At 46.3% G+C, this 22,437-nt stretch overlaps 2 protein-coding genes across 3 annotated transcripts in view; both read right to left on the bottom strand.

Moving 5' to 3' along the window:
* Positions 1 to 2,518: 2,518 nt before the first annotated feature.
* LOC109896372 (NADH dehydrogenase [ubiquinone] 1 alpha subcomplex subunit 12) lies at positions 2,519 to 3,956 on the bottom strand. Of its 2 annotated transcripts, none has more exons than XM_020490621.2 (4): positions 3,759 to 3,956; positions 3,372 to 3,454; positions 3,057 to 3,144; positions 2,519 to 2,812 (listed from the first exon to the last, which is right to left on the bottom strand). In XM_020490621.2, exons 1-4 carry the CDS (start codon positions 3,845 to 3,847, stop codon positions 2,638 to 2,640), a joined length of 435 nt encoding a protein of 144 aa, XP_020346210.1. In that variant the 5' UTR covers positions 3,848 to 3,956; the 3' UTR covers positions 2,519 to 2,637. The 2 variants fall into 2 exon arrangements, with proteins under 2 accessions (XP_020346210.1, XP_031687496.1); XM_031831636.1 differs by having other exon boundaries at positions 3,372 to 3,472; positions 3,759 to 3,887.
* Positions 3,957 to 6,054: 2,098 nt separating this feature from the next.
* Positions 6,055 to 22,437, bottom strand: part of LOC109896282 (FYVE, RhoGEF and PH domain-containing protein 6) — a 30,080-nt gene continuing 13,697 nt past the window's right edge. Inside the window, exons 3-20 of the mRNA XM_031832724.1 lie at positions 21,182 to 21,299; positions 19,317 to 19,384; positions 19,126 to 19,156; positions 17,371 to 17,522; positions 17,062 to 17,218; positions 16,618 to 16,705; positions 10,932 to 10,982; positions 10,768 to 10,826; positions 10,604 to 10,675; positions 10,460 to 10,528; positions 10,223 to 10,306; positions 10,057 to 10,136; positions 9,801 to 9,903; positions 9,052 to 9,195; positions 8,826 to 8,928; positions 8,431 to 8,657; positions 8,186 to 8,334; positions 6,055 to 7,985 (exon numbers count right to left, since the gene is read on the bottom strand). Of these exons, the coding sequence (XP_031688584.1) occupies positions 7,949 to 7,985; positions 8,186 to 8,334; positions 8,431 to 8,657; positions 8,826 to 8,928; positions 9,052 to 9,195; positions 9,801 to 9,903; positions 10,057 to 10,136; positions 10,223 to 10,306; positions 10,460 to 10,528; positions 10,604 to 10,675; positions 10,768 to 10,826; positions 10,932 to 10,982; positions 16,618 to 16,705; positions 17,062 to 17,218; positions 17,371 to 17,522; positions 19,126 to 19,156; positions 19,317 to 19,384; positions 21,182 to 21,299 (1,792 nt within the window). The 3' untranslated portion in view covers positions 6,055 to 7,948. The remainder of the gene's footprint in view (positions 7,986 to 8,185; positions 8,335 to 8,430; positions 8,658 to 8,825; positions 8,929 to 9,051; positions 9,196 to 9,800; positions 9,904 to 10,056; positions 10,137 to 10,222; positions 10,307 to 10,459; positions 10,529 to 10,603; positions 10,676 to 10,767; positions 10,827 to 10,931; positions 10,983 to 16,617; positions 16,706 to 17,061; positions 17,219 to 17,370; positions 17,523 to 19,125; positions 19,157 to 19,316; positions 19,385 to 21,181; positions 21,300 to 22,437) is intronic.

The following is a 22,437-nucleotide window of genomic DNA, read 5'->3' on the forward strand; positions in this document are numbered from 1 at the left end:
AAAACCATCGTCAATCAATCAACAATATAATAATGCTTTTAATATTTATCTTACAATACTATGCGATTAGACAGGTTCAGAATTCATGTGAAACATCACAGCACAGTTAAAAAACATATGGCACATGGAAATCATAATAGGGCGGTTTACGGAGATAGGTGGGATGGACTGAGAGTAGCTGAGTGATGGGGTTAGGGAGATAGGTGGGATGGACTGAGTGTAGCTGAGGGGTGGGGTTAGGGAGATAGGTGGGATGGACTGAGAGTAGCTGAGGGGTGGTGTTAGGGAGATAGGTGGGATGGACTGAGAGTAGCTGAGGGGTGGGGTTAGGGAGATAGGTGGGATGGACTGAGAGTAGCTGAGGGATGGGGTTAGGGAGATAGGTGGGATGGACTGAGAGTACTTGAGGGGTGGAGTTAGGGAGATAGGTGGGATGGACTGAGAGTAGCTGAGGGGTGGTGTTAGGGAGATAGGTGGGATGGACTGAGAGTAGCTGAGGGGTGGGGTTAGGGAGATAGGTTGGATGGACTGAGAGTAGCTGAGGGGTCGAGTTAGGGAGATAGCTGGGATGGACTGAGAGTACTTGAGGGGTGTGGTTAGGGAGATAGGTGGGATGGACTGAGAGTAGCTGAGGGGTGGGGTTAGGGAGATAGCTGGGATGGACTGAGGGTACTTGAGGGGTGTGGTTAGGAGATAGGTGGGATGGACTGAGAGTAGCTGAGGGGTGGGGTTAGGGAGATAGGTGGGATGGACTGAGAGTAGCTGAGGGTGGGGTTAGGGAGATAGCTGGGATGGACTGAGAGTAGCTGAGGGGTGGGGTTAGGGAGATAGGTGGGATGGACTGAGAGTAGCTGAGGGGTGGGGTTAGGGAGATAGCTGGGATGGACTGAGAGTAGCTGAGGGGTGGGGTTAGGGAGACAGGTGGGATGGACTGAGAGTAGCTGAGGGGTGGGGTTAGGGAGATAGCTGGGATGGACTGAGAGTAGCTGAGGGGTGGGGTTAGGGAGATAGCTGGGATGGACTGAGTAGCTGAGGGATGGGGTTAGTGAGATAGCTGGGATGGACTGAGAGTAGCTGAGGGGTGGGGTTAGGGAGATAGGTGGGATGGACTGAGAGTAGCTGAGGGGTGGGGTTAGAGAGATAGCTGGGATGGACTGAGAGTAGGTGAGGGGTGGGTTTAAAAGCTCATGTTATATAATATGTAAAATGTGTGTATGAATACAACAAAATAAAAAGCTGTAAAAACAAAAGTGATTTTTGTCCTCTGAAGAGGGGGAATGGTGGATGGGCCCCCCACAAAAAAGTATACTTTTTTTATCGAAGAAAATCAGCTATTTTTGTTTATTTTTTTTTACATTTTAATAGAAAACAATCACAGTATGGTACTTAATTGTTACCCAGAAATGTTACATTGAGATAAGAAAAAAAGAAGGCTGCATTGGACCTTAAACATGCATCCTTCCTTCCTCTCTCCCTTGGAGTAACTACTGACCACTAACACAATTGGGACGGTGGCTATTTTTGAGGGTTTCACCTGTCCAGCCATGTCATTTCAGTGAGGGGGCATTTAAAAATGAATCAAACAGCCATATAAAAGGATAGAGAGACTGACCTCATCCTCTGCCTCCTCACTGACCCCACGGCCGAATAGCGTTGACAGCGTAAACCTTCTCATTTAACAGCCCAGACCGCTGGAAGCAAAGGCAGCATTAGCATACCGATAAACCCTGAGTAACCAAGCTGCTTCTGAAAATATGAATGTCCTTACTAAGGTACAGACTACAGTAGAATAGCTATTATGATACCTACAAGTAGATAAACTGCAATTTTTTCAGTGTAGAAAAATATCTACATAAACACCATATGAAAAGTTCACCAGGGACGAATACAGTATTTATTTTCTGCACCACCAAGGATAGTCAAACTATGGTCGTAACTTCACATTTACAGCAGAGAATTGTCTGCCAACTGACAGATTGGTACTGGATTGAGAAACACTGCTCTTATATATTGCAAAAGACTTTGATATAACTAATATCTTCAGTCAATAGTCCAGAATGGGCCACAAGCCGAGAAGAGTTAACTCACCTCTCATAGCACAGCAGAGTCCCCGAGAGGACAGAGGGACTGGAGCTGGGAGTGTCTGCCTGTATGAATGTGACAACACCCTGCCCACAATATCACCCTGATGTGATAGCCAGTCAGCACAGACATGCTCCTAGTACCCCCATGTGAAATATTGCAGCCTTTTCTCAGCTCAGCAATATCCTGCTGTCTGCAACACACACACAAATCAGACCATCTAACACCCTCAGAGAAACTCAGAAAAATATTACCTCATAATCTGCACCTCTACAATGGTCCAGTCTAAGTCAGTCTTAAAAAACCTCTCAAACAAACTCATGTTGCTAACATTTTTATCCCAGACTCGTGGAGAGCTGGTCATTAGTCAGCCAACTAGTCACTAGTGACATAACAGCCCACAGTTTCACACATAAGGACTGAGTCATCACCAGTGTCCGTCCATATAGATTAGATTTTATTTAGAAGCAAAGAAGTGCTGGTGAACGCACACACAGGAAATCACACTAATTTACAGAACAAGGTCATGGGTCAGAAGTTGAAGGTCAGTTCAGGTCACAGAGCCTTTGGGGGCACCCACTCGTGGATCTTCTTGCGGGTGGTGGAGTAGGGCACGTATGCCTGGGCCGAACCACTCACGTTGAACTGGTGGACCTCCGCCAGGAACTTCTTAGGTGTAGGGGGGTGTGTGGTGGGAGGGTTGTCTGTCATACAGTGGAGCCAGCGATGCCTGAGGAGATTTAAGATTGGGAGTTAGAATCAGGTACTCATTTCATCAATAGAAGGTTCGTAGACGGTAAAAACACAATTAAGACACCAGTACATCAACTCAATAAGTTCAACCCAGATCTGTTACAATTCCATATTGAGGCCAGCAATTTTACTATAAAGGCCAGTATCTCCAACATGGCAATGGCCAAGTCACTGCGATAGAGGCAACGCCACCTGTGTCAAACCAAGTGAGATGTATTTACCATTCAGCGGGCACCATGCTGCCATCCACCTCCCACATAGTGTTCTTTCCATTCATCTCTGTCGTGTAGATCACCCAGCGGTGACGACCTGACAAGAAGAGGTGTTACTCTGAGTACACTACAGGTCTTTGAACAGCCCTCTCTACCACACTTTTCTACTACTTGATTTCCCCACAGGCTGACAAAATCAACTCATATGTAAAATATAACATTTGCGGACTACATTCAGAGATAATATGATGATTGTCACTGCAGTACATAGCCTAAGGCCATTACTGGTCATGTGATCTGAGGTTTAGTTCTGTTCAACCTTACCAAAAAAGTAGCGTGTGTCCTCAAAGTACTTGTTCCCATACTTGTCCACCCCAATCAGCGCTCCCGTTTTCACATCATTTGCCCTGTAACAAAAACATAGTCTAGCTGGCTAGTCCATTAGCCCATCCACTAGCACTATGTCTAATTTGTCAGACCGGATACAGGTCAGAGATCACATAATCACGTAGCCATAAAACAGCTTTTAAACAGAGCAGTGAGTCCGTTTGTTTACCAATTTAGCCAGCTACAGCAGTTAACTAAGTAGGTAGTTAGTGCTAGCAGGTTGCCTGTCGACTGGGGACACACTTATTTATCTTGAGTAAATGCATTGAAAGTGACAACCACCTCTATAGAATACAAAACACATTATATCGCTCTTATACTGACCTGAATAACTGAACAAATAAGCCTTTCACACCACCGTGACCTCCTAACTGTCCCAAAGCCCTTCGAACGACATGTATATACTCCGCCATTTTTAGACGGGACTGATTTGGGTAACGGACACTGTTGTACTTTCCGGCTGAAACGCTTCCCGGTCCACAATAGTTCCGTCCGTGGTTTGAAGTCTAACAGTAGTTAGTCAATGAACAGCATTTCAAACAGTTTCATGCGCTGTTTCTCTTCTGTTCTGTGATGACAGTAAATGATTAAAGTAAACCGTAGTTGGGAAATGTTACCAACTAACTGTACATTTTGAAGTGTCTCAATATTAGAAACAATTAGATGACAAGCCGGGTAACCTATTGTAAAAAATAAAATGTTTAAATAATAATGTAACCATGATAACAGTCTTGTCTCAAGTGTCTCTTACTTATGAGCAAAATGTGACGACTATATTATAGAAAAATTCAAGAAGCTAACTGTCCTGTTTCAAGTATATTTAGCAGCTAAATGTAATGACATGCTGCTTAGTTATAATAAAATGCTCCCAAAATATGGATAATAGTAATACATTTAAAATATATTTTCATACAGTGTCTTCAGAAATAATTCACAGCCCTTGACTTTTTCCACATGTTGTTGTGTTACAGATGTTGTGTCACTGGCCATACACTGAAAGTGGAATTATGTTTTTAGAAATTTGTACAAATTGAAATGTCTGCGTCAATAAGTATTCAACCCCTTTGTTATGGCAAGCCTAAATTCAGGAGTAAAATTGTGCTTAACAAGTCACATAATAAGTTGCATGGACTCAATCTGTGTGCAATAATAGTGTTTAACATGATTTTTTAATGACTACCTCATTTCAGTACCCCACACTGTCCCTCAATCGAGCAGTGGATTTCAAACACAGAGTCCAGGGAGGTTTTCCAATGCCTCGCAAAGAAGGGCACCTATTGGTACATGGGTATAAATAAAATAAAAAAGCAGACATTGAATCCCCATTGAACATGGTGTAGTTATGAATTACACTTTGGATGGTGTATCAATACACCCAGGCACGACAAAGATACTGTTGTTTGCAATGGGTCACTAAAGTAAAACTGCAGAAAATCTGGCAAAGAAACTTTATGTCCTTGAATACAAAGCGTTATGTTAACACGTCAACGGTAACACAAAACATAATTGAGTAGCACTCTTCATATATTCAAGCATGACGGTGGCTACAGCATGTTATGCGTATACATGTCATCGGCAAAGAAAGAGAATAGAGCCAAGCACAGGCACAATCCTAGAGGAAAACCTGGTTCAGTCTGTTTTCCAACAGAAACTGGGAGACAAATTCACCTTTCAGCAGGACAATAACCTAAAAGACAAGTTGCTTACCAATAAGACATCGAATGTTCCTGAGTGGCCTAGTTACAGTTTTGACTTAAACCGGCTTGATAATCTATGGCAAGACTTGAAAATGGCTGTCTAGCAATGATCAACAACCAACTTGACAGAGCTTGAAGAATTTTAAAAAGAAACATGTGCAAATATTGTACAACCTAGGTGTGCAAAGCTCTTGGAGACGTACCCAGAAAGACTTACAGCTGTAATCGCTGACAAAGGTGATTCTAATATGTATTGACTCAGGGGTGTGAATACACATGTAAATGCAATATTTCTGTATTTCATTTTAAATACATTTCCCAACATTTCTAAAAACATTTTCACTTTATCGTTATGGGTATTGTATGTAGATGAATGAGAGAAACAAAATCTATTTAATCCATTTTGAATTCAGGCTGTAACACAACAAAATGTGGAATAAGTCAAGGGGTATGAATACTTTCTGAAGACACTGTACATATGCATAATTATCTTATTCAGAGGAAGAAAGGAGCTGAGTAAACCCACAGAGAGTGAACGTTGGAGTTGTGGGTAAATATGAGTCATATTTTGAAATACTCTTATCTCCCTCAACACAGTGCTTTGATCACTGAGCTCAAAGCAGAAATAAGACAGCCGAGGAAGACTTCTTTATCAGTGTCAAACTTAAACACACACGCACACACACTCGCGCCTCACACACGCACACACACTAGCGCCTTAAACACACACACGCACACACACTCGCGCCTCAAACACACACACGCATGCAAAGAATCCACACCCACAAAGAAATGCCTGCACCCACACATCAATCAGCACTATGCAATAAAATAACTCAGTGACAGTAATCTAAGGAGGAAAGATGTATTAACTCCCTCATCCCTTGATGTCTCAAAGCATGAAATTAGGCCAAGATGCAAAGTCACTTTCAGAGGTTTTATTAAAAAGTGGTGCCTGACAGTTCTGCAGAAATATTATTTACAGATGAGACACGATGGCTCTCTAGTGATTGTGTATAAGGGTGGAGGGACATTTAGTCTCTATAAAATATTATCTGTTTTGAGTTATCCCTAATGCTTCTCTGTGTTATAAACTTCATTTCCCATAAGGCCAACTGCCACAATGGTGTAGTAGTGCAACCTGATTAGTACATTTGAAGTACTAAATGTAAACTCGAAACCATTTTCAATTTAAATACATAATGGATATTTACAACGTTAAATGTCAGATGTGCCGGCCAAAGTAGTCACTGTGATAATAGAATATCCTAATTCAAATGAATAATTAATGAAACAATGCACCACATAATGAAATAACGTTCTCTGTATCTATATTATTACAAGATAATTGTGCATATTTAAGGCACTGTCTGGATGTTGCTTTATTGCTAGTGAGCATTTCCTAAGGGATACATTTCATTCTCCATTCCATGTCTAGCTCAAAAGACAAGCATTATTTTGTAATCTGTTCACTTTAAATTATTCAATAAAAGAATTATACAAATGAGGCCTGGATTAAAATATTCCTCCTAATGAATCCAACAAGTCTGTTGTGGCAGTTTAAAACAAACTAGTGAGGCATTGTTACAACACGTGCTTTTACAACCATCATGGCATACAATACAAAAGGTAGCTACTACTTATTACAAAAGTGACAAAGATAGTATCTGTTATCAAATAAATCATATTTCTAAAATCACATAATTATGGACAGTGAGAAATGTACAGTTCTATATAAATATTATCTCTTGACTTTTAGAAAAAAAAAGGTATATTTTACTCTCCCAATTCTACATATTGCCCAAGCACCGCTTCTGATTCTAACATATACTCTTTAAAAATGCATTTGTTCTATAGGCTGTGTAGTAAAATATTGACATTATGCCATTTCCAGTTTTATCCAGTATACTGCATTATACATGTGGTAGATGTACTGAGTTAAGCCTAACAGAGAATAACAATATAAACCGACCCCTGTAATTTTGCTATATTTCTAAGGAGCAAAATGCTCATCTCCTGTGTCTCTGTGGCACCCTGTTTTTTCACAGTTGAATCCAACCACCTGCAGTGCACCAGAGAAGCTTCCCTACTCAGAGAGAACCCACTGCTTTCTCACCCTTCTTTGTAACTGGTATCCATCCCATCATGCAAGGTTCCCACTCTAATCACCATTCCAATTTCCATAATTCATCAATATTTGAGTTTAAACTTTTCTTACAATACGTTACACCCCCCCCCCCCCCCCAAAAAAAATAACAAAATCCTTTAACTTTTCAAGGATAATGTAAATCAATAGCAATTTAAATCAAATCCTTTTCAATGACTTTCAAGGCTTTTGTGGACCGTGGGAACCCCTGTATAAGATAGCAGGCTGTCCACAGACAATAATTCTGTTAACACTTCCACACACACACACACGCTTCAGTACATGACCTTTGACCCACAGCTGTGACACATAACATTTCCATCTAAGATCAAGAGCAGATAGATGTGCAGCCTGTGAGGCTCAACATGCCCATAACCTCAGAGCTCCACTGGAAGCATAGTAGTTTTCAACGGATCCCAACATTTACAATGAATGTAATGTAGAGCTGACACAAAGTCCATATTTTCACTAGAAAGACATTGATGTCTGTTCTTTACACCACTGGGACTCTGGGGTCTCCTGGCAGGCTGCCGGACCGGTTCATCAGGGCTCGGGGTGTGGGGAGTGCTTCCTGAGCTGCTGACCCCTGACATGTGTCTAGAGGTCAAGGATCAAAAGGTGTCCGTGTCCACTGGCTCCAGGGGAAGAACATGAGCTGACTGGTTTAGGTGTTAAAGAATCATGGCCTCCTGGAAAGCCTCTATCCACCTGAGAGAAAATTGAGAAACACAACATGAACTTTATTGCAATGGCAGCTGGGGGAAAAAAACTAACTCATTAATAAACGTTATATTGATAAGATAACTATATGAATGCTTTCACCCTCCCACACTCTGGTGTTACAGCGTGGTCCCCTCCTGATTGATGGATACTCTATTGATCCCTAAGCCAGGGGGAATTTCCATTACCTCTGTGCAGTGGGGATGTCATCAGCCTTGAAGATATAGAACAGGGTGTTTTTGTGGTACAGTTTAAACTGCAGCTTCTGGAAAGGGCCACACTTCTCCTCCCGCAGGAAGAATCCTAGCAGAGGCTGGCTCTCTAGAGCAGCTACGTCCTGGAGAGAGGGAGAGAGGTACACATGTCACACACACACACACACACACACACACACACACACGTGTTTGTGACTAGAGTGGCGTAGGTGTGTTACCTCGCTAGCGGCGTAGGTGTACAGGACTTTGTTCTTGATGACGAACCATAGCCTCTTCCATTGCTTCTTGTTGCCCTTTGACCTCTGTAGGTAGCCACTCATGGAGGAGTTCTCTGTGTTTGCAGACACCTCTTTGAGAGCAGCTGGGATCTTCTTCTGTTTCCTGGAGAAAGAGAATCCCCCAGATCTGGCAGTAGGAGACAGCGCCCCAGAAGCAACACGGTCACCTAGGAAACACACGAACACAAAGCACCCTCTGACATACATACTGAATTCACAATAACAAACAACACAGGGTTTAAATCATTACTTAACTTCAATTCATTCCATCTTTAATATTTGAAATAGCTAAATGACTTGAATATTTCATATGTATTCATGTAAAAGACGCATACTGTTCTCCTGTAGCTTGACGAAGCAGTGGTCACACACACGAGCCGGCTGGTTCTTCAAGTACTCTAGATAGAACTTATTGGACGAGCACGTCTGACACACAACCTGCAATACACACAGTGAGTGAGAAAACCACTACACACACACACACGTATGCACGCACACACACACATCCTACTGAGTATAGTGGTGAACCATTGTAAACTAGGGCCCTTGTCCCTTCCTTACCTTCCCACAGGCTCGGCAGTGGTGGCGTCTCCAGGTGAGGGTGAACTCACAGGTACAGACCATACACATGGTGGCCCTCAGGTCTGGGATCCAGATAGGGGCCTTAGAACCCAGCGGGGCCCCACTGTCACACACACCATCAGCCTACACAGAGAGAGAAGGTTATAGCCATAACATGTGGATTGTAGGAAAATTATACTGACGATGGTAACATTGGAATCGGAGTGTTCCCATAATCAGTCAGTCGAATGAGCAGGAACTACACATGTTACAAGCGCACACACACACACACACACACACACACACACACACACACACACACACACACACACACACACACACACACACACACACACACACACACACACACACACACACACACACACACACTGCCTCACCTCCTCCTGACTCACACACTGCCTCACCTCCTCCTGACTCACACACTGCCTCACCTCCTCCTGACACACACACTGCCTCACCTCCTCCTGACACACACACTGCCTCACCTCCTCCTGACACACACGCTGCCTCACCTTCTCCTGACTCACACACTGCCTCACCTTCTCCTGACTCACACACTGCCTCACCTTCTCCTGACACACACACTGCCTCACCTCCTCCTAACTCCCACACTGCCTCACCTTCTCCTGACACACACACTGCCTCACCTCCTCCTGACACACACACTGCCTCACCTCCTCCTGACTCACACACTGCCTCACCTCCTCCTGACACACACACTACCTCACCTCCTCCTGACTCCGGCTGGAGATGAAGGTGATCTTCTTCCTGGTGTGGTCGTCTATCGCCGTGGCGATAGCCGCCAGCCACTCATCTCTCTCTGTGGCCGAGCTGCCAGGCAGAAACAACAACAGAAGCCTTTGTAACCAATCAAAAGCTATTACAACGGTCCCCACAACCAATTAGAAGGGTAACTCATCAGAATGTCCATAATGTTAGGCGCCACCTTCAGGTGTTCAGGTGTGTCGGTGAGCGGGTTCTCACCTGGCAGACAGGATGAAGGAACGCTCCACACTCTCAATGTTCAGTTCATTCTGATACGCCTCCTGACTGGGCTTACTCACCTGAATACAATAAACACAGGTTTTCGATGAGACTTCAGAAGAGTATTGTCCAGGGTAAATGTGTGTTCAGTCCTGCCTGTACTCACCTTCATGCCCGCCAGAGAGAGCATGCTGTTGAGTTTATACTGACCAGACTGAACTGGAGTGGTGTATAGAAGAGTGTCATTGAACTAGAGAGACAGATACACACGCCACATCAACATACAGATATTTTTTTTGGGGGGGGGGGTAATGTTCTGGTCTACAGACCGTGTTGGAACTGTAACGGGTCAGGTATCACACTGAGACCTCCACTACCCCCGGGGGCATCAGTCAGTACTCACCAGGAAGAACATCCGTGGCTGCATGACCTTCCTGGACAGCTTCATCAGAGTGCCCTCCTTAAGAAACACCTGGGGACAAGAAGTGATCACAACAGATGAGATCACAGGTGTGTGTGTGCACGTGTCATAGAGCTGGACACTCACCCTGCCCGGCTGAACAATCTCATGCTGTCCGTTCAAACTGTACTGAATGTGCATCAGCTTCTGAAAGTTATCCTGAAAGATAAGAGACACACCGGGGTCAGAGGAAATGCAATGGGATGCCTTGGCCGAATTCTCATGAGGATGGACATGGTGTGACGTCTCACCCCTTGTTTCATGATGTCGTTGGCATGGTTGGCCACCTCCTTCACTATGCCCAGAGCAGCTGTAAGGTCAACATGATTAACATGCCGTGAGAGTGTCTGTGAGAGAGAAATGGCATCTCACCGGACATTGTCACACACAGCCTGATCAACATTGTTCCACTCACCCTGCGTGTCTTTGTAGTCAGACGAGTCCTCAGGAAGGTTCTTCAGATAATCTGTAGAAGAGCAGGGAGTTACATCAGTCCCAGATCACACTAAATCATGCTACATACATAAGCAGTTTATACATGTGGAGAAGTGTGTCTGCTGTTACACTCTGTGTCCTCTAGGTGGCAGAGTGCTGCTGGTGCACTAAATAGTGCAGGCTTCATGGGATGCCGCAGCACCATAGCCACGGAAAGTAGGGGTAACGAGGGTGATACAACACCCCCTGAAAAAATATACACAAAATAATACAAAAAACTAGTGCACTGGGCCTCTACTAGTATTAGTGGGCCCATATAGACTGTAGAACAGGCCCATATAGACCTCTGTAGCACGGGCCCATATAGACTGTAGCTCGGGCCCATATAGACCTCTGTAGCAGGGGCCCATATAGACTGTAGCACAGGCCCATATAGACCTCTGTAGCACGGGCCCATATAGACCTCTGTAGTACGGGCCCATTTAGACTGTAGCACAGGCCCATATAGACCTCTGTAGCACAGACCCATATAGACTGTAGCAAAGGCCCATATAGACCTCTGTAGCACGGGCCCATAAAGACTGTAGCACAGGCCCATATAGACCTCTGTAGCACAGGCCAATATAGACCTCTGTAGCACGGGCCCATATAGACCTCTGTAACACGGCCCATATAGACTGTAGCACAGGCCCATATAGACCTCTGTAGAGGCCCATATAGACCTCTGTAGCACAGGCCCATATAGACTGTAGCTCGGACCCATATAGACCTCTGTAGCAGGGGCCCATATAGACTGTAGCACAGGCCCATATAGACCTCTGTAGCACGGGCCCATATAGACCTCTGTAGTACGGGCCCATATAGACTGTAGCACAGGCCCATATAGACCTCTGTAGCACAGACCCATATAGACTGTAGCAAAGGCCCATATAGACCTCTGTAGCATGGGCCCATAAAGACTGTAGCACAGGCCCATATAGACCTCTGTAGCACAGGCCAATATAGACCTCTGTAGCACGGGCCCATATAGACCTCTATAACACGGGCCCATATAGACTGTAGCACAGGCCCATATAGACCTCTGTAGAGGCCCATATAGACCTCTGTAGCACGGGCCCATATAGACTGTAGCACAGGCCCATATAGACTGTAGCACAGGCCCATATAGACTGTATCCCGGGCCCATATAGACCTCTGTAGCACGGAACCATATAGACCTCTGTAGCACAGGCCCATATAGACCTCTGAAGCACGGGCCCATATAGACTGTAGCACGGCCCATATAGACCTCTGTAGCACGGGCCCATATAGACCTCTGTAGTATGGGCCCATATAGACTGTAGCACAGGCCCATATAGACCTCTGTAGCACAGACCCATATAGACTGTAGCAAAGGCCAATATAGACCTCTGTAGCACGGGCCCATATAGACCTCTGTAGCACGGGCCCATATAGACCTCTGTAGCAGGGGCCCATATAGACTGTAGCACAGGCCCATATAGACCTCTGTAGCACGGGCCCATATAGACCTCTGTAGCACGGGCCCATATACACTGTAGCACGGGCCCATATAGACCTCTGTAGCACGGACCCATATAGACTGTAGCACAGGCCCATATAGACCTCTGTAGCACGGGCCAATATAGACCTCTGTAGCACGGGCCCATATAGACCTCTGTAGCACGGGCCCATATAGACTGTAGCACAGGCCCATATAGACCTCTGTTGAGGCCCATATAGACTGTAGCACAGGCCCATATAGACCTCTGTAGCACGGACCCATATAGACTGTAGCACAGGCCCATATAGACCTCTGTAGCACGGACCCATATAGACTGTAGCACGGGCCCATATAGACCTCTGTAGCACGGAACCATATAGACCTCTGTAGCACAGGCCCATATAGACCTCTGTAGCATGGGCCCATATAGACTGTAGCACGGGCCCATATAGACCTCTGTAGCACGGGCGCATATATACCTCTGTAGCACGGGCCCATATAGACTGTAGCACGGGCCCATATAGACTGTAGCACGGGCCCATATAGACCTCTGTAGCCCGGGCCCATATAGACCGTAGCACAGGCCCATATAGACCTCTGTAGCACGGACCCATATAGACCGTAGCACAAGCCCATATAGACCTCTGTAGCACGGGCCCATATAAACCGTAGCACAGGCCCATATAGACCTCTGTAGCACGGACCCATATAGACTGTAGCACAGGCCCATATAGACCTCTGTAGCACGGGCCCATATAGACCTCTGTAGCACGGACCCATATAGACTGTAGCACAGGCCCATATAGACCTTTGTAGCACGGGCCCATATAGACCTCTGTAGCACGGGCCCATATAGACCTCTGTAGCATGGGCCCATATAGACCTCTGTAGCACGGGCCCATATAGACCTCTGCAGCACGGGCCCATATAGACTGTAGCACGGGCCCATATAGACCTCTGTAGCACAGGCCCATATAGACCTCTGTAGCACGGGCCCATATAGCCCTTTGTAGCACGGGCCCATATAGACCTCTGTAGCACGGGCCCATATAGACCTCTGTAGCATGGGCCCATATAGACCTCTGTAGCACGGGCCCATATAGACCTCTGCAGCACGGGCCCATATAGACTGTAGCACGGGCCCATATAGACCTCTGTAGCACGGGCCCATATAGACCTCTGCAGCACGGGCCCATATAGACTGTAGCACGGGCCCATATAGACCTCTGTAGCACAGGCCCATATAGACCTCTGTAGCACGGGCCCATATAGACCTCTGTAGCACAGGCCCATATAGACCGCTGTAGCACGGGCCCATATAGACCTCTGTAGCACGGGCCCATATAGACCTCTGTAGCACGGGCCCATATAGACTGTAGCACGGGCCCAAATAGACTGTAGCACGGGCCATAAGAGACCTCTGTTGCACAGGCCCATACAGATCTCTGTAGCACAGGCCCATATAGACCTCTGTAGCATGGGCCCATATAGACCTCTGTAGCATGGACCCATATAGACCTCTGTAGCATGGGCCCATATAGACCTCTGTAGCATGGGCCCATATAGACCTCTGTAGCCCGGGCCCATATGGACTGCGGCACAGGCCCATATAGACCTCTGTAGCACGGGCCCATATAGACTGAAGCACGGGCCCATATAGACCTCTTTAGCACGGGCCCATATAGACCTCTGTAGCACAGGCCCATATAGACCTCTGTAGCACGGGCCCATATAGACCTATATAGCATGGGCCCATATAGACCTATGTAGCACGGGCCCATATAGACCTCTGTAGCACGGGCCCATATAGACTGTAGCACGGGCCCAAATAGACTGTAGCACGGGCCATAAGAGACCTCTGTTGCACAGGCCCATACAGATCTCTGTAGCACAGGCCCATATAGACCTCTGTAGCATGGGCCCATATAGACCTCTGTAGCATGGGCCCATATAGACCTCTGTAGCATGGGCCCATATAAACCTCTGTAGCATGGGCCCATATAGACCTCTGTAGCATGGGCCCATATAGACCTCTGTAGCCCGGGCCCATATAGACTGCGGCACAGGCCCATATAGACCTCTGTAGCACGGGCCCATATAGACCTCTTTAGCACGGGCCCATATAGACCTATGTAGCACAGGCCCATATAGACCTCTGTAGCACGGGCCCATATAGACCTATGTAGCACGGGCCCATATAGACCTATGTAGCACGGGCCCATATAGACCTATGTAGCACGGGCCCATATAGACCTCTATAGCACGGGCCCATATAGACCTCTGTAGCACGGGCCCATATAGACCTATGTAGCACGGGCCCATATAGACCTCTGTAGCACGGGCCCATATAGACCTATGTAGCACGGGCCCATATAGACCTCTGTAGCACGGGCCCATATAGACCTCTGTAGCACGGGCCCATATAGACCTCTGTAGCACGGGCCCATATAGACCTCTGTAGCACGGGCCCATATAGACCTCTGTAGCGCGGGCCCATATAGACCTCTGTAGCACGGGCCCATATAGACCTCTGTAGCACGGGCCCATATAGACCTCTGTAGCACGGGCCCATATAGACCTCTGTAGCGCGGGCCCATATAGACCTCTGTAGCACGGGCCCATATAGACCTCTGTAGCACGGGCCCAAAAAATGTTTCAGCATCTCTGCTTTGGGAAAAAAAGGTACTTGTATACCTTGTTTGAATTTGATTAAGAACAGTATATTGCAGGATACAGTAGTTGGAATTGTCCTTTTCTCTGCTATAGTCATTCTAAGGGAATCCAGAAAGAACAAAACCCTGTCCTCAAACACTTCCATCAAAAGGTGCAAAGTTATGAGCAAAGACACAAAACATCCACACCAAATTAAATCGTTTTCTTGATCAAATAACATGGTAAACAACCTCTTTTTATGCAGTATTAATTTACCATCCTTACAAAACACTTAATGGAAATGTACATTACTGTATTGTACATAGGCTGATCATCTAGGTTTGTACCTGTAGACTTTCTATCACCATGAAAGAAAACAATGTACAATACAGTAATTAAGTACATTGAGAAATTAAGTGGTTGGTGATGACGTGATGTGTTGTGATGATGTGATGTCATGATGTGTTGTGATGATGTGATGACGTGATGTGATGATGAGTTGTGATGATGTGATGTGATGATGTGTTGATGTGATGTCATGATGTGATGATGTGTTGTAATGATGTGATGACATGATGTGTTGTGATGATGTGATGACGTGATGCGATGATGTGATGTGATGATGTGATGACGTGATGTGTTGTGAGGATGTGATGACGTGATGTGATGATGTGTTGTGATGATGTGATGTCATGATGTGATGATGTGTTGTGATGATGTGATGACGTGATGTGTTGTGATGATGTGATGACATGATGTGTTGTGATGATGTGATGACGTGATGTGTTGTGATGATGTGATGATGTGATGTGTTGTGATGATGTGATGACGTGATGTGTTGTGATGATGTGATGACGTGATGTGATGATGTGTTGTGATGATGTGATGTCATGTTGTGATGATGTGTTGTGATGATGTGATGGCGTGATGTGATGATGTGTTGTGATGATGTTATGATGTGATGATGTGTTGTGATGATGTGGCTCAGTAGGTAGAGCATGGTGCTTGCAATGCCAGGGTTGTGGGTTTGATTGAAAATGTATGAGCTCACTACTGTAAGTTGCTCTGGATAAGAGCGTCTACTAAAATGGAAAAGGAATGAATCCACTATTTAATTTTCGCATTTGCAAAGTATTTCAAGAAACTGTAAAACTGTATATCAAGCAAGAATTGTTCTACTCCAGAAGTATTATCATACTAACTGAAGTATTATCATACTAACTGAAGTATTATCATACTAACTGAAGTATTATCATACTAACTGAAGTATTATCATACTAACTGAAGTATTATCATACTAACTGAAGTAGTATCATACTAACAGACTCAAGTTACAAATGCTGGTAAACAGTCAAATACATGTAGTTTTTTTATTTTATCACAAAAGCAGTGCACTGGGCCTTTCCTAGTCCTGTATCAGCAGACCGATATAGACTCTTCAGCACAGCATTTACCCCCCCCTGCATTTCCAGCAACCCCCCCCCCATGTGTGTATATGTGTATGTGTGTGTACCTGTGAGCAGAAGCTGATACTGGGGGATTCTCTGTACAGGTTTCAGCAGGTAGTGCTTCAGAGCCAGGCTGGCACATCTAGGACTCATCTGGGACAGAGTACAGGAGAATTGTCCCACACATTTGCAGTATTAACAGTATACATACACACATCTAGGACTCATCTGGGACAGAGTACAGGAGAATTGTCCCACACATTTGCAGTATTAACAGTATACATACACACATCTAGCTCCACATCCTTGGCGCTAATGTAGTCCTCAGACTATGTCTGGCTTGTTACCACTCTATCATCAACTATGCGGATAGGAACTTCCTCTGACAAACACATACACACACACACACACACACACACACACACACACACACACACACACACACACACACACACACACACACACACACACACACACACACACACACACACACACACACAGCTGTTTACCTCAAACTCTCGGACCACAGTTGCGAAGCCAGGGTTTTTCCTACACTGTTCGTCCAGCATAGCCACGTTGTTGTCAAACTGCCGGATGTAGGTGGAGTACATCTTCAGGTACGGCCCCTTCTGAACAAAGATGTCTGCCAGCCTCTGGTGGTCCCCCCTACACAGCAGAGAGAGAGGTGAGAGGGGCAGGGGGAAGAGAGGCGGAGGGAGGGAGATGGTCATTGTGGTCTGAGTTCAGCTGTCCAAGGCTTGGCATGGTAAGCTGAGGTTTGTATCTCTGGTGCTGATAATGATGGTGAGGGTGCGTACCAGTGGGCCACCCTCTCCTCTAGCTCCCGGAGCAGGTCTCGGTTGAGCTGGTATAGTTGAGGCAGGTAGTAGAGGATCTGGGTTAGAATACGCTCTTCAACCACCGGCTTGCCGTTCTGTCGCATCGCCTTGGCAACTGCGTCCCGGAAATCCTGCAGGGAGGGAGGGGGTTAATGTCGACAGACGAATGAGGGGAACTGACACAACGACAACAGAGTGGTGGGAGACTAATTAACACACACACACACAGCTGCAGGGCGGAGAGAAGTTACACAGTACAGCACAGGAACACCTGGTTATCACCTCATAAACATGCGTGCCTCTGCATCACACACACACACACACACACACACACACACAATTGAGTCAGCACTCTCACAGTGAGCCAACACCTTCCAGGTGGAAGGAAGTGGTGAGACAACCAGGGCAGAGTCCCAATGTCCTGGTGAACACTCGCAACACACCCACAATAAAACACGCACAGCTGCAGTGTGAAGGACCGAAACACGTTATCCCTAGAAAACACATCAAAAGTCAAGTCAAAATATAATGCAACACATTATTGTGTGAGGACTTAAGTGTGAAACCAAAATAAACACAATAGGCACACACACACACACAGGATTAGCCGAGGCATTTCTAAGTCTGGGGGTCCTCCACCCACTCACTCACTGCAGGAAGCAGCTGTTCTGTGGTCAGGGGCGGCCATGGAGACTGGAGAATGTGATTTGACCTCTTTCTTTAAGTCTCCCTCTCCCCCCTCTACTGTGTCTCTCTCTCATGCCCCATATTCAAAATGAATCCCATCGTGGGTCCTGTTTAAGGCAGACAGACAGGGGGACATGTGTGTGTGTGTGTGTGTGTGTGTGTGTGTGTGTGTGTGTGTGTGTGTGTGTGTGTGTGTGTGTGTGTGTTTGTGTGTGTACCTGCGATTCCCCTTTCGGACAGTCTGAAAGCCACTCCCAAGAGGAAATCTAATGTTGACTCTGGAGCCGTCTCAGACAAATTGTGGGTTTAGAGAGATTTTAGAGACTAGGCTATGCGAGACAAATAAAGGCTGGATTAAATCATTTTTCCTTCAAATAAATAAAACATTGAAATCCAACACAAGGTCTATCTTCCACTGCAACATCAAATCCTTTTTCAGAGCTCAGGACAGCTTGACCTGGCTGGTACACTTGACACCTCAGCCTGACACCGCCCAGTAGACCAGACCAGTACAGTAATCACCACCACACCACCAGCGTGAGTTAACAACACTCATCAGAGATCCCACACACACCTGTCACCTCCCCCTGAGACCAACATCAAAGCACCCAGCTCTGTCGTCACGGTTACCTGCTCCACTTTTCACCCCAACAGGCACAGAGCAGGGACGGTATTCCACCCACCAGGCAGGAGCAGTGAGCTAGCTAGCCGGTAGTTAAATATAATGAAACAACTCGAGCCTATGTTTCCACTCCATAAAGCCACCACTTGAAAGCTGAAACTAGCAACACATGCTTGACTCCTTAGCTTCCTTTATGATTTACATCTCAGTGTTTATCAATGATCCTGCTAAGTGTGATACCTCCCAAAAACAACAGCAACCGTTCTACCAGAGACTCCACTGCGGAGTACTGCTGCCTCAGGGGCTGGGGAGAAAGGCAACACGGCTCAGCTAGTCGAAGGCTTGCTAAGTAACACCATTGAACACACAGATAACACACAGATATGGTGCTCATCAAAGGCCCCAGAGGCTTAACTGATACTCACTATGTGAAGAAGCTTCAGGACGTCCACAAACCTGGAGGGAGAGGAGATGGGTGTAAAACATTATATATGACCAGAAAAAGACACACAGACACACAAACCCAATCAAGGACTTATTCATGAGAATATTCCACAGAATCGTTTCTTGTTTTTAGAGGTGGAGGTGTGTGTGTGTGTGTCTCTCGGGTACTCACACTTTCTCAGAGCTCATGATCTCCTGGGCGATATGCACCAGCTTTTTCCTCTTCACCTCATCCTCCTGCTGGAACGACAGACAGACAGACAGACAAGAGAAAAGCACAGCATTCAGTCAATGTAGTGAAAAAAGCTAGCTAACCATATTCTAAACGGTACAGACATACTTCCACTTACAAGGTCACTGCAGCCCACCATCTGACTGTCCTGCTATAGTATGTATAGGCACAATAACCACCATCTGACTGTCCTGCTATAGTATGTATAGGCACAATAACCACCATCTGACTGTCCTGCTATAGTATGTATAGGCACAATAACCACCATCTGACTGTCCTGCTATAGTATGTATAGGCACAATAACCACCATCTGACTGTCCTGCTATAGTATGTATAGGCACAATAATCTGCCCATTTGCTGTTTCTAAACAGACACTCCAACAGAGATTATGTCCGAAAGCAGAGCCGCCGTTTCACACGTCTCTTTCCCTCACTACTCTCTATCCACGTCAGCTATCTTCTCTCCCCTCTGCACTCTCTCTCCCTCACTACTCTCTATCCACGTCAGCTATCTTCTCTCCCCTCTGCACTCTCCCTCCCTCACTACTCTCTATCCACGTCAGCTATCTTCTCTCCCCTCTGCACTCTCCCTCCCTCGCTACTCTCTATCCACGTCAGCTATCTTCTCTCCCCTCTGCACTCTCCCTCCCTCCCTACTCTCTATCCACGTCAGCTATCTTCTCTCCCCTCTGCACTCTCCCTCCCTCACTACTCTCTATCCACGTCAGCTATCTTCTCTCCCCTCTGCACTCTCCCTCCCTCGCTACTCTCTATCCACGTCAGCTATCTACTCTCCCCTCTGCACTCTCCCTCCCTCGCTACTCTCTATCCACGTCAGCCATCTTCTCTCCCCTCTACACTCTCCCTCCCTCTCTACTCTCTATCCACGTCAGCTATCTTCTCTCCCCTCTGCACTCTCCCTCCCTCACTACTCTCTATCCACGTCAGCTATCTTCTATCCCCTCTGCACTCTCCCTCCCTCACTACTCTCTATCCACGTCAGCTATCTTCTCTCCCCTCTGCACTCTCCCTCCCCCGCTACTCTCTATCCACGTCAGCTATCTTCTCTCCCCTCTGCACTCTCCCTCCCTCGCTACTCTCTATCCACGTCAGCTATCTTCTCTCCCCTCTGCACTCTCCCTCCCCCGCTACTCTCTATCCACGTCAGCTATCTTCTCTCCCCTCTGCAGTCTCCCTCCCTCACTCTCTCTCTCCCTCTTTCAGTCTGATAGTGAGTGGTCTGAGGTGGAAATGAGGCGGTCTTAATTTGGACAGTGGCCTTGCCCTTGCGTGACTGAAGGGGCCTCCTGCTCCTAATTGTGTGTGTGTGTGTGTGCTCATGTTGTCTGTTACAGACACAGGATTTTAGAGTATCATAAATAGGGTCAGACAGGACAAAGCAATCAGCCATTTTCAGAGTTATTCCTGCCCCCTAAACCTTCTATGTCTGACCCCCCCAGACAGAATGACAGCTCCATCACACGCAGGCACAGTGTGATATCCCCCACCTGCCTTTATTTCCTTTACAGAGTCCTGTGCCCAGCACCCATTTTGGCTCCATGACGCCTGTCTGATAGTGTCGTTATCACTCGTGTTACGCCTGCCAATATCCTTCCTGTTATGCCACCTGTCAACACCCCCACCTGTCAACACTGTCCTCACTCTGTCTCAGTAACATCCCCTCTGTTATCACTCATGCCTAGGACCTACCAGAGCAAAAACACCTAAAGAACCCTACCGTAACCTTATTGACAAGGCCGCCACACCCACTGTGTATCGGGGTGTGTGTATTAAAGATAGATACCTGTCTGTCTTCTTCTGACAGCTCCAGGTGCTCCTTGCTGGAGGTGGAGCTGTTGTCATCCTCATCAGAGCTGTGGACTTCCTCCTCAGAGTGAGCATCATCCAATCCATGCCAGCCCCTGCAGGCAAAACAGGAAGTCCCGGTCACCGCATTATCCTCATGGTTATCAGGCAGAGTGTGTGAGCGCTTACACGTACAGTATTTATATGCAAGCATCCCACGTACACACACTTCTGAATGGACTTTTTCATGTTTTATGGGAACAGTAATTGGCACGATGTCTCTATATGGGACTAGGATGATGAGTAGCCTGAAGCGCGGTCAATACGTTGTCCACAGCTGTACTCGGGTAAACATAGTTGCCATGAAGACTCCACAGACAGCCTTGTCTGCTGGCAGCAGGGCACCAGCCTGCTCTTCAGTCAGCTGATACGGGTCTGTCTGCTGAGTGCTACAAGTAGCAACATTTGTTTGTGCCACTAATGTTTTCATCTTGGCTTCACAGCCTGTACAGGAAATGTTATCTCAGCTGGATTTTGAACCAAACAAACCCAAAGTACTGTCTACGTTCTAATCTGGAGGACTCGTAAGATACTGTCACTCTCTTTATTTTGACTACTTTGTCTGTCCCCTTCCCTCTCTCTCAGCTACCCCTCTTTCCCTCTCCTCTTGTCTCTCCTTCTTCCCTCTATACCCTGTTTCTCTTCCCTACCCCCATGTTTTCCTCTTTCCTCCCATTCTTCCACTCTCTCTTTCCTCCCATTCTTTCACTCTCTCTTTCACTTCCATTCTCCCTCCATAGACGGGCCTTCCTGCACACTGGGTCAGGCACAGAGCGCCTCTTGTTCACTGCCTGAGGCTAGTTACATAAACTAAGAAGGCTGAGATGCTTGGGAAACACTACAGACTCACGACACACATACACACTCTTTCAAACAACCACAACGGCACACACATACACACATGCTTGCAAGCACACAAGCACACACACAAGCATGCACAAATGCAAGCATCTTTCAAATGATGAAATACACATAAACAGGGGCAAATATCACACAGTGAACGATGAACACTAATATTATCCGACTGGAGTACCAGATCTGGGCAGCTAGATATATGTGGAAGTGCTGCATACTGCTCTTTACTGCTGAACTCTTTGAGTCTAATATTTCCCTTCACCTGCCCTTCTTTCTACCTGTCCAGTAATCTGATTGACCTTTATCTCATGGCCCCATAGTGGCGTAACAAAATACTGG

The sequence above is a fragment of the Oncorhynchus kisutch genome, linkage group LG9 (genome assembly GCF_002021735.2).
Source record: "Oncorhynchus kisutch isolate 150728-3 linkage group LG9, Okis_V2, whole genome shotgun sequence".
NCBI lineage: Eukaryota > Metazoa > Chordata > Actinopteri > Salmoniformes > Salmonidae > Oncorhynchus > Oncorhynchus kisutch.